Source organism: Aedes aegypti, chromosome 2 (assembly GCF_002204515.2).
Source record: "Aedes aegypti strain LVP_AGWG chromosome 2, AaegL5.0 Primary Assembly, whole genome shotgun sequence".
Lineage (NCBI taxonomy): Eukaryota > Metazoa > Arthropoda > Insecta > Diptera > Culicidae > Aedes > Aedes aegypti.
Window position 1 is genome coordinate 76,796,103 of NC_035108.1, and position 13,103 is coordinate 76,809,205.

The 13,103-nt window shown below is 36.7% G+C and overlaps 1 protein-coding gene across 2 annotated transcripts in view; it reads right to left on the reverse strand.

Annotated features, from left to right (window-relative positions):
* Positions 1 to 13,103, reverse strand: part of LOC5565228 (solute carrier family 28 member 3) — a 28,706-nt gene that overhangs the window by 1,845 nt on the left and 13,758 nt on the right. For both annotated transcript variants that reach the window (XM_021841294.1, XM_021841293.1), the window contains one exon: positions 25 to 211. In XM_021841294.1, coding sequence (XP_021696986.1) covers positions 25 to 211 — 187 coding nt within the window. The remainder of the gene's footprint in view (positions 1 to 24; positions 212 to 13,103) is intronic.

Genomic DNA, 13,103 nt, shown 5'->3' on the forward strand with positions numbered 1-13,103 from the left:
TATAGAATTCAGGGCAATACTCACAGACTATCGAACAACTGTCGGCAGAACGTGCCCAGCGGCTTGACGATGGACTGTTTGAAAGGCTTCCGCAGAAGAGGTTTCAGGATGTGGAAGTAGACTAGACCCAAGTAGATGAAGCCGAGCAGAAGCACCAGCATTCCGTAGCCGTCGCACCATTGCATGCCACATCCTTTGGTGCAGGTTTTGTCTGAAATAGAAAGAGTCTTTATTGAATGCAGAACTTATAAAAAAATGCAACAATTTGTACTTATTTAACATTATATTCCAAATATCACTAACGAAGTGAACTCGTACCATACTTAAGCAACCTTTCTGCTGGTACCTACGCAATCGCACAGACGCATAGTTCTACGATTTGTCAATATCAAGTTAGGTTTGCTATAAATATATAACTGATTAGACTATACTGCATGAGCAACCAGTGTTGAGCTTAAGTTTTACATTAATTCATTAACTTCTAAAAAATTTGTCATGTGTACTCAATCACATTATTATTTGTTCTGCTGATGAACTCATACCTAATGTATGTTCCAATAACGTGACTGCAAGTCACATTCGAAGTGGCTGTTCAGGGTACACGTAAATGAAGTTCAATATATTTCATCACGTGCTGATCATCTTGTCCTTCAATTACGAGAGCAAGTTGCTGACAAGTGCGGAATTTTAAAATTCTCTTCCAAAACATGGTACTACAGCTTAAAAAACGTGCACCTTACGCCAACTTACAAGTTGTTATTATAGAAGCATTGGGTTTACAGTTTATTAACCGTGCTTTATCAATATATCACGCTGATTGATTAACTGAATTCCAGATAAGATAGCACTGTTCTTCGCATAAAAGCACAACTGTCCCATTAGGGCGGTTCAAATTTTAAAAATGTTTAAAAATCCAATCTCCCATATGCTCTTTACCATCCTCACCATAAAAATAGTGTTCTGTGAAATTTTCAGCTTTCTAGGTGGTTGTTTGAAGGTGGCCCAAAGACAATGAAGGTTTATATGGAAATTACTATGGAGACATTTTGAGAAATGTTCCAAACACGCTAGTACTGTAATGTAAGTAGAAACTTATCATTCCATATTGAAAACTCTTTCTTCAAACCTTAATGAAGGATGTTGCTGAAGAAGCAAATCCCTTTTGAGTTAATTTTGTTTGGGATTTTTGTACATGTTTGCAGGGCTATAATCCCATATCAAGCAAAATAATGAAACTCATAAATATCTCTTCTGCTATTCGTCGGATTAAATTGCTCTCTTAAACAAATTTCTTTATTATGATTTGAAGAATGAGTCTTTACTATGGGATACTAGTTTGTACTTACATTATAGTTCTAGCGTGTTTGGAACATATCTCAAAATTTCTCCATAGTAATTTCCATATAAACCAACATTGTCTTTAGGCCACCTAGAAAGCTGAAAATTTCACAGAACTCTATTTTTATGGTAAGGATGGTAAGAAACATATGGGAGATGGGATTCTCAAACATTTTTGAATTTTGAACCGCCCTTCTTCCCATATAGCTTTCCATTCAATTTCCACATTTCATTCATTTAAAGTGTTAGATATTTTGTTGATAAAAATATCACTTTAACAGATCCATATGGGACAGTTATGCTTGTAGGGTCAATGTACATGTACATGCCGTTAAGGCTGATGTTAGATAACAAATCGATTAGGTCACTTATCACTGATCGAAGGGAAGCCGGCAAACATTGATTTACTACTTAGATAATGTTTATATCGCCCTTTCAACGTAAATATTAGGAAAACGATTTCAGTTTCATTCATACCGTTTTGTCTCAAATTCTGATCAGACTCGGAAGAGTTCATTGAAATATGTCAATAAATTTGCATCATAAGTTCTATGAACCGATAATTTAGACTCTAGGAGTCTAAAGAGACCTCAAAAATTTGTTCACGAACTTCATGAAAACAATCGCTAACTGTATACAAATTTTGCACCCTTATTGCATGAGACATTGATGGACATCATCCTTCGACCTGGTTGCTTGCTCGCTGGTCGCCAGACATTTGCTGTAGATTCTTGACTAGAGACTTATAAACTTTATGAACTTTTCCTTGGTTTGCGTTTTTAACATCGGGAAGCAATTGTTTTTGTTACTTTGATGACAGTTGTTATCGTGACAAACGCTTGGATTGTTATGCTGTCCAACTACCGCATTTTTAAATGTTCCTTTCATCGTTTACTTATTTTTGTGAGAGATTACAAATATTCGGTTTACTGCGATATACGCGAAATCCGTCACGACCCCATATTTTGCTTCACAACTTTGGTTTCAGGTTGACCGATTGCGCTGTAGAAACGTTACCCGTTTTGTGGCGTAGTTGGTTAACACGCCCAGTCTAGCGTATTGGGAGTCGTGGGATCGAAGCCCACCAGAACAATTCAATTATTTTTCACAATTTTACATCTCATTTTGTCTAAATTGACTTCTGTGTCAACGACCTTCAGGTTTTCATTACGGAAATGTTTTTAGAAACTGCTCCAAAAATATCCCTTTGTAGGAACTTGTGGAACCTAAGAATAAATATGTTGAAAATATTCCTTTGAATTCTTAGAGGTATTAATACATAAATTATTAAAAACCTGAAGTAAGCATTAGACTTCGCTTAAAAGATCTGAAATTATTCTCAATGCTTGTCTGGAATAAGTCTTGTTTGAATATTAAGAGGCATCCTGAGAAAAAATATAAGATCTTTTCCTAGAGATATCACAGGTTTTACTCCTGGACAAATAAATGTAATAGATTTTAGATGGAAATCATGAAACCAAATCATATCACTTAAGATATTTTTGATAATTTTTTTCAATTAATTTTCCAAAGAAAATATTGAAAATTTTGGAATTTTTTATAGGAACTTTCGGTATTTTTTTTTAGGAAGTCCTTAAAAGAATTCCAGAGATAATTCTAAGATTAAATTTAAAGAATAATCTCAGGCTATTCATTAGGGAATTCCTGTTTAAGACAATGTTTGGAGATGCTCTTATTGCAATTCCTGAAAAAATCCTAAAACGAATCTGAGGTGCATCCTGTAAGAATGCTTGGAATATTATTAGCAGTTACTAGTGGAATTTCTTAGAATGATCATAAAGAAATAAATTTGATGTAAATTTAGCATGATCATGAGTATTGATGACCTACAATTCGTAGTTGCTACTCCGTGATTGATCAGAATAATCGAAATTGCAAAAGGAACCAACAGATGGAGCCTAGGAGTAGCTTACCATCTTCAGTGTGTAATTTCGAAAATTTCAAATAGTATAAAGTCAATAACGGCGCCGGCCAAGTCCTTACGATCATCGGGGAAGGAAAGACATGTTAGTGTGACATCCATTGTTACTAAAGACCGAGTATACCTCTGCATCTTTATGGTTGTCACGGGAAGGAGTTTTTGTTAGTGGGAAGGATTTAGCAGCTACACAATAGTACGCCGACACTTGAAATGTCGAACTAATAATTATTTAATGATAAATAAATATTCAACATTCATGCCGTTTTTACGATAAAGATTTGAAATAGAAGCATGGAACGAGCTCACCGATTGATGGGCCATTGTTGACAGGGGAGCTCCAAAGCTCTTCAATTTTGTCACCAAAACGTCTAAAGCGTAAGGGCTAAGTGAGTAACGAGTAAGCTTGCTTCACGAAGCACTGCCCAGCAAGACGCGCAAAAACAGGAAAAAATATTCTGTGACGCAAAAACGCGCGAAAATGAAAATTTCTTGGCCGATGCAAAAACGAATCGTTCTACTTGGGCTTCACAAAGCATTTTCAGCCCTCCGAAATTATTTTCCGAAAAGCTAACCTTCTTATATAGAAACAAATATTGAGAAGTTCGGTAATCCAATCCGCATGATTATTGAATTGATTAACTCATTACGCGTGGCAAAGATGGAAAAATTATGGGTGAAAATATGAAAAAATTTACGTGCTCGGCTGAGATTCAAACCCAGAACTCTTGTATGCTAGAAGGGCACTCTACAAACGAAGCTACCAATAACTCAGAAGGTTACAATTTTTGAAATAAATCTTCACAGATCACGCAGACCCTTTTCATAACCCTTTTCCATCCATGTCATCCTTCTTGCTTATCATGTTCTTGAATAAAAATAAGTTCTCTAGAATCACCACTAGTAACATCTGGGAAACAAAAATTTGATCAATTTCATCACTATCAGACAGATATTGAGGCTCTGCATTGTTTGATAGATAAAAAAACAGGTTTCTAGCATTTAGGATCTTCAGATACAGAAGATTGGATATAATTTGTTACAAGCAGCATATACCGGATGAAAGTTTGTGCAGCTTTCTACCTCAAAAACTCACGCTTTCCATTTTGATGACAATTATTATTAGTTATTATTATTATTATTATCTTTATTAACAAGAATTTCAGCTTGAGGCTAGTTCACCTCGGTGTCTTTCACTTGTTTACACTCATGCCTTCAAATATGATTCAATCGTAAAACACATCGAAAATTTGCCAAACCTCAATATTGTTGTTTACACTAGAAAGGTTCGTTATATTTCTAGCAGAAGAACAAAGAGTAAGACTTTGAGTGGAAAAAACTACGAAAAAAGGCAATAAGTGAAATTGAAAATGCAACTCATGTATATTATTGTGGCTGTTGAGCTGCGTAAGCTACAACTCAAGCATGAATAATCTCGGGCATAAGGTATGAGAATCTAATATTTTTAAAATACTGTCAACAACTTTGCCGAATACAAACTGGAGCTACCTAGCATTATATTTTTCACCGCCTTTGATCTGCTTGTTAACTTTGCCGAATACTAGTTGTAGGCTTTTCGGCTTTTCTGACTATGTATATTATTGAAATTAAATGAAATTGCTTATAACTAGAGGGGGAAGAATTGTAGGCTTTTCGGTCTTATGGACCAAACCCCCCCGTTAATGAGTTACCACAATGAACTTTAATACTCGTGTGAGTGTCGCTCTGCGACTATAAAAGAGCACTGAATAAACCAGCTGATCAATGTTTATACTTGGATCGTAACTAGTAAACAAGTGTTGTCACTCCGTGAAGGAATCCACCCTCAAGTTAAAGTGGCGTACGAGGATAAATCTTTGGAAAATTATTGTGATTTCGAGTGATTAGTGCCTAGTAATTGGCAGTTTGCGGTTCGCTAGTATTTGCGCGGCGTTGAGAAACAGAAAGTTCGTCGTGTGCTGGTGAGTAACAGTGTAACAGCCAGCTGCTAATTTTGTTTGCGGTGTTAGGCTTTTTGTTACCTGTTGTGTTGCTATCGTGGTATGGCCATCGCGTATTTTGTGAATGGTTGGCAGTGTTTTGTCAACAAGACGGAGTGATTTTTCGATTGTTTTGTTTGCCCGGCAGGTTTGGTGTAGTTATTTACCGGCCAACTCTTTTGCAAAGGCAGCAAACGAATCGATCGTGGAGTTTGGAAGAAACGGCGGTTGTTTATACCAAGCTGTGTGGAGCATATTTGGGCTGCGGCTGAATAAGTGACGGATTTTTGGGCTGTTTTTGGTGCTGCCTGCTGGTGTGCTGTTGCTGTTACTGTTGCTGTTGTGGAGAAGTTGTGCTGCTGATTGGACTGAGCCTGTATTTTTTGGTCGGTTGTACAGCGTTGAAAATAAGGTATGTGTTTTGTTTTATTTTATTGATTTTCTTGCTGGAAATTTGCTCCAATTTTTGAGATTTTTTCTCTGTTGTTTTTTTTTCTAATTATTTTCAATCAGAAGTGCTAAATATGCCGCTGATTGGTGCAATCGAAGCTTATGTGGAGCAGTTGGTGGAGCAAATTGAATGGATCTTCAAGATCAATAAAATTCCAGAGGAAGAAAAGCTAGCTTATTTTCTTGGGCTATGTGGTCGAGAGACTTATAGTGAACTTAAACTGTTGCATCCTGGCGTTGACCTTGCGACGTTGACCTATGACGCAATGATTGACTCTTTAAAAAGACGTTTTGATAAAGCAGAAACTGACATGTTTCAGCGCTATAAATTTTACAATATGATTCAAAGTGAATCAGAGGCTGCTGAAGATTTTATATTAAGGGTCAAGCTCCAGGCGGAAAGCTGCGAATTTGGCGCTTTCAAGGAAACAGCTATCAGAGATAAGCTAGTAATGGGGGTCCAGGATAAGCAAATTCAACAGAGATTAATAGAAGAGGAGGATTTAACGTTGGCCAAAGCAGAAAAGCTCATCGTAAACCGAGAATCCGCGGGCGTTCGAACCAGGATGATGAACGGTAATAACTTAACAGTTGTTGCTAAGATTGATGACAACAAGCGGAAGGTTTACAGTTTCAGTCGATCCAGGAGCAAGGAAAGAAGAAGTAGGAACAATAGAAATTTTAGCAATAGTCATAGCAGAAGCCGCAGTAGATCATCACCAACTCCAAGGAAGTCATTTTATTGTAACTATTGCAACAAAAAGGGCCACACTAAAAAGTATTGCTATGAACTAAAGAAACAGAAAAAGTTGCATGTTAAATTCGTTGATGCTCCTCCAGTTCAAATTCCCAGCACTTCGGATTACTTCAAACGCCTGAGAGAAGATCCAAAAGATGACGATTCCGAATCTGAGGAAAACTGCATGAAAATTACATCGGTCAATCGTAGGAATGAGCCATGTTTTGTAAAACCAATAGTTGAACAAGTGGAAATGCGTATGGAAGTCGACTGCGGTTCTGCAGTCAGCGTCATTGATGAGCGAGATTTTCTTGATTACTTTGGAAATTTATCTCTGGAACGGTATGATAACAGGCTTGTAGTAGTAGATGGAGCGAGTTTGGAAGTTTTAGGATGCGTTCGAGTTACAGTCCAGTTAAATGGCATTCGAGAGCATCAACTGGAGCTAGTTGTGTTGAAATGCGCCAAGCGGTTGCGTAGAATTGTCCCTCTTCTTGGAAGAAAATGGCTGGATGTTTTCTTTCCAGAATGGCGTCTGCCTTTTTCTAATGAAAGAGTCAACAAAATTCCGGAAAATCTAATCGAAAATACTGTTGAAGATGTGAAGCGTAAGTTTGATCATATTTTTAAGAAAACTTTCCTAGATCCAATTGTTGGTTTTGAAGGAGATTTGATTCTGAAGGAAGATAGACCCATTTTCAAAAAGGCCTATGAAGTGCCTTTGAGACTGAGACAAAAGGTTATTGATCACATTGATGCTTTGGAGAAAGATGGAGTAATTACACCCATAGAGGCGAGCGAGTGGGCTTCTCCAGTCGTGGTAGTAGTTAAAAAGAACCAGGATATCCGCTTAGTAATCGACTGCAAAGTGTCAATAAATAAGCTCATTGTTGCAAATACCTACCCATTGCCAAATGCTCAAGATCTTTTTGCATCTTTGGCAGGAGCTAAGGTATTTTGTTCTTTAGACCTTGCTGGAGTTTACACTCAATTGAAATTGTCAAAAAAAATCCCAAAAGTTCATGGTGATCAACACCCTTAAAGGTCTTTATCAATACAATAGACTGCCTCAGGGTGCATCTTCCAGTGCGTCAATATTTCAAAAGATCATGGACCAAATTTTGAGCGGTTTACCTTTGGTAGTTTGTTATCAAGATGACGTTCTAATTGCAGGAGTTGATTTTGAAGATTGCAAAAAAAATCTTTACTTAGTTCTAGACAGGCTTTCTAAAGGTGAATCTTAGCAAATGCAATTTTTTTGTAGATTCTTTACCTTATCTTGGGCATGTAGTTTCCGATAAAGGTCTTATGCCGTGTCAAGAAAAAGTAGACACTATCCGTGCAGCGAAAGCTCCCCAAAATGTGTCTGAACTGAAAGCTTTCCTAGGACTTTTGAACTTTTACGGAAAATTCATTCCACATTTGTCATCTCGTTTAAACTGTCTCCATAAATTACTTAAAAAAGATGCTCGTTTTGTTTGGTCCCATGAATGTCAGAAAACTTTTGACGAATGTAAAACATACCTTTTGTGTTCAAACCTTTTGGAACTTTTCGATCCTAAGAAACCAGTGGTAGTAGTTTCTGACGCTTCAAGTTACGGACTTGGAGGAGTGATTGCCCATGAAATTGATGGTGTTGAAAAACCAATTTCATTTACGTCATTTTCATTGAATGACGCACAACGAAAGTATCCGATAATACATTTGGAAGCTTTGGCGGTAGTAAGTACAATGAAAAAGTTCCATAAATTTTTGTATGGACAAAAATTTACGGTATACACCGACCATAAACCACTCATTGGTATTTTCGGAAAAGAAGGGCGTAACTCTATGTACGTAACACGACTTCAACGCTATGTATTGGAACTTTCGATATACGATTTTGATATTGTGTATCGACCCTCTTCTAAAATGGGAAACGCGGATTTTTGTTCCCGATTCCCTCTACCTATTGAGGTTCCAAAATCGTTGCAAAGGGAATACATAAAAAACTTGAATTTTTCTTCAGATTTCCCAGCCGATTATCAACAAATAGCCAGTGAAACATTGAAAGATAATTTTCTTCAGCAAATTCAATCCTTCATAATTTTTGGCTGGCCGAACAAACCTAAACCAGAATTTAAAGACGTTCATACACACTATCAAGATCTTGAAATAGTTGATGGGTGCATTTTATTCCAAGACAGAATACTCATACCGCGCACAATGCAACAAACAATTCTTAAAATGTTGCACAAGAATCACACAGAAACACATAAAATGAAACAACTAGCGCGAAGGAGTGTATATTGGTTTGGTTTAAACAAGGATATTGAGAGTCACGTTAAAGCGTGTCGAACTTGCAACGAAATGTACATTGAACAAAAACCAAAAACCTCCAACGAATGGATCCCGACTACCCGACCATTCAGTCGTCTGCATGCTGATTTTTTCTATTTTCAACAAAAATTATTTTTAATTATAGTTGATAGTAATTCTAAATGGTTAGAATTAGAGCTGATGCCACATGGGACAGACAGCAAAAAGGTGATAAGAAAATTCACTGCATTATTTGCTAGATTTGGATTCCCAGATGTCGTGGTTACTGACGGAGGTCCTCCTTTCAATTCAACTCCATTCATCAAATTTCTGGAAAACCAAGGTATCAAAGTGCTTAAGAGCCCGCCTTATAATCCACAGAGCAACGGACAAGCAGAAAGGATGGTAAGACTGATAAAGGAAGTGTTTAAAAAGTACTTACTTGACCCGCAATTACAATCTTTGGACACAGAGGAAAGGATCTACAATTTCTTGTTTAATTACAGAAACACTTGCCTAGACAACGGTGATTTTCCTTCAGAACGAGTCTTCTGTTTCAAGCCAAAAACAGATTTGGATCTAATTAACCCAAAATTACATTATAAAAAACAGCTAACTATTCCAAAGCATGACAAAACTAACAGTCAGAAAAGAACAGTTATACCTGCACATGACCCTTTAATCAAACTGACTGCAGGTGATCCTGTTTACTACAAAAACTACAACCCTACAGACATACGTCGCTGGGTAAGAGTAAAGTTTATTAAGAATTTATCTACCAACATTTTCCAGATATCTTTTGGTGGTCGTCTGCTATCCGCACACCGGCAACAACTTCGATTGGTGGAGAACTGTTCTGATCGGAATTTTGTCCCGGTGTTGTTCGATCGGGACGCGCCGGATCGTAAACATGACCCAGACCCAGCCAGCACAACCAATGCAGAACAAATCGAGTCAGAAGAAGAAGATTTTTACGGTTTTGCTGCGGAATCATGCATTTACCGTGCACCCGTCCAATCTTCTACCTTACCTTTGAGTCTGAACGATGCAAGCTTATCGAGAAAGCGCAAGAACGTGGACACACCTGTTTGGCGATCGAAAAGACTCAAGCATTCCAAGAAAAACTCTGACTATGTATATTATTGAAATTAAATGAAATTGCTTATAACTAGAGGGGGAAGAATTGTAGGCTTTTCGGTCTTATGGACCAAACCCCCCCCGTTAATGAGTTACCACAATGAACTTTAATACTCGTGTGAGTGTCGCTCTGCGACTATAAAAGAGCACTGAATAAACCTGCTGATCAATGTTTATACTTGGATCGTAACTAGTAAACAAGTGTTGTCACTCCGTGAAAGAAGCCACCCTCAAGTTAAACTAGCTTATCAGGATCTCGAGATTCATAACAGAATTTGTTACTAACCCTTAATCTACTTAACAACTTTGTCGAAGGCACCATCATTTTAACTTATCGGAATATTGAAGTAAAAATGTTACTACAGCCAACTAGAGAATAAATTCCTAATAAGTTTTGTTATTGCCAGAAAGCCCTTGACAACAACTTTGCCAAAGACATCAACATTCTAGCTCATCAGGATCTTCAGGTATAGAAGATTGAAGAAATCTTGTTCGTAGCGCCACATAACGGATAAATTCTCAATTAGTTTTGCTATTGCCAGATAGCTCTTGATCTACTGAACAATTTTGCCGTAAACACTAGAGAAGGTCAAAATGAAACAGAGACGTTTAAAAGAACCGAATTACTCAATTGAAAGAGTCAGTTCATTCGAACAGCAGTCATGCAACGTATCAGATAACAAGTGACCCATAAAAAGAACGAACTGACTCTTTTCTCATATTATTTTTCGTTTGTATCTCGGCTTTACTAAAACGCTTGAGACGTGCCTTGCATTGCGCGCTACGCCACACATGCAAGCACAGTTTGTTGCCTCTCCATGCTTTCAGCGCTCTCAGCAGAGGCAGACAAAGTTGCTCCGCTCACTTACACTACAGGCAAACGAAAAATAAAGAGAGAAAGTGTTCACTTGAACTGCAAACAACATAGTTTTGCATCTTGTGTTTGGTTCGGGTTGGGGAAATCGGCCGATTATCGTGTCCGTGTCCGATTGTATCGTGTGTTTTTTGAGAAAATTGTACGAAGAATGAGAAACAAAAGAACGGAAATAACCGTTGGATCCGCCCGCTAGGTTCAGTTCACTCTTCCTATACGAGCCGCTGACCCACTGAACCGTTCAAAAGATCTGATTCACTAAACTGAAAGATTCGGATCGAATCCGTTCACATAAAAGAGTCGTTTTGCCCATCAGACACCAACCTTCTAGCTCATCAGGATGTTGAGATATAGGATTGAAAAAAAAAAATGATACTAGCGTCACCAATCGAATAAATTCTCAATTCGTTTCGTTATTGACAGATAGTCCTTAAACTGCTGAACAACTTTGCCGAAGACACCAACATTCAAGCTCATCTGGGTTTGGAGATATACTTTGAATGGATGATTCGGCCAATTTCGGGACCCCAAGACAATACGGAATAATTTCAGAACCACTTGAACCATATAACCAAATTTACCGGGCCATAATCTAGAAGAGTTTTTCGGGAAGTTAAAATATCAATAAAATCGATCGAGAAACAAAGAAGTCATACACATTTTAGTGCGCTTTTCAGCATGTGAAAAGTGTGTTGGCTGGATGAAGGTTGATTCACAATTCTTCCAAAGAATGTTTCGAAAACTCATCCATGTGTTTATCAAGAAATTCCTCCTAAAAATTCTCTAGTAATGTATTGCGGAACTCCTTCAAGGATTTATCCAAGAACTTATGGAACCCAAGAAGCAATAAGTTGGAAAATATCCATTGAATTCTTCAAGTCGTTCATACGTAAATGTTTTAAAAACTGAAGCAAGTACATATAAAACTGGTAAAAGTTCATAAAAATGAATAAAATTATTTCTAATGCTTCTCTGGAATAATTCATGTATGAATAATTGGATGAAATCAGAGAATTACCTCCTGGAAAAATAAATACAAAACTATTTAGATGTAATTTCTGTATGAAACCAAACTATACCACATATATAAGATTTTTCTGATACCTTTCCTTTAATTATGTTTCCGGAAAAACTTTTGGAATATTCCGCATTATTTATAAGAGTTTTTGGAGTACTTTTTGGGTCAACAAATTCTAAGAAGAATCTGTTTTCGAGCAATTTCTCAGGGTATTCCAGCTTAACACATTGCTTAGAGGTGTTCCTGGTTAAATGATCAAATTTAAAAAAAAAAAATCTGGGCTAGTCCTTATAAGGATCCTTGTATAATATTAGCTGTTTCTAGTCGAATTTCTCAGACTGATCATAAAATAATAAGTTTGCTGTAAACCGGCCAAAATGAAGAATTGTGGTTTTTTTTAAGAGTTCTAGGAGGAGTTTTCAGTGGTATCTCGGATGGTTGAATTTCATCAAGGTTTTTAGAGAAAAAGGCCAGAAAATAGGAATTTTTGGAGGTATCCTTGAAGAAGTTTATGAGTGAAGTTATTCAAGAATACTAAAAAAATATCAGCAGCAGTTTCAAGAAGAATGTTTATTTCTCACTAAATAACTAAACCGGGGATGCTTAAAGTACGATCCACGGCGTCATTTTGTGCGATCCGCGAAGAGTTTGAAGTATCTTTTCATATCTGGCCCGTTGACTATTAATTTATAGTTAGAACATACCAAGGATCATAATTAAAACTTTCTATTGAATTTCAAGCTCATATTTTGGTATGGTTTTTCATTACGTTAGTTTTCAATTCTTATAAATTTCCATTATTTCATGAATCATTCCAAATGATCGAATTTCAAATTTTGATAATAAGAGAAATTCTGGTAGCATTATTCTTAGAAGTTAATAAACGTTAAAATAATTTCACACATAAATCTAGCTTTTGAAGTTCAATTTTAGGTTCATATTGAGAAATAATACTTTTTAAAAACAACATAATTTTATCACAATTACAAGAACACACTTCCGTGACGTTCTTCAATATCTGATATCAAAATATGAACTTTAATCAAGCTTAAATATAATGGGAAAAGGCTTGATTAGTTGTACAGAATACAATCACAAATGCTTGATTCTTATAAAATTCTAAACATTGATTCACGGAAAACTATGGAAAAATTCTCATAAAACCATTAGCAGCATTTCTCAGTATCCTCAGAATCATTTTTTTTTTATAATTCTGGGCAGAGTTTCCACATAATCCTGCACGGTTCGAACGAAACGTGTAAACTTTTGTGACATACAATGCACAACATAATTGGAGCGCGGCATAACATGAGTTTTACATGTAATCCAGC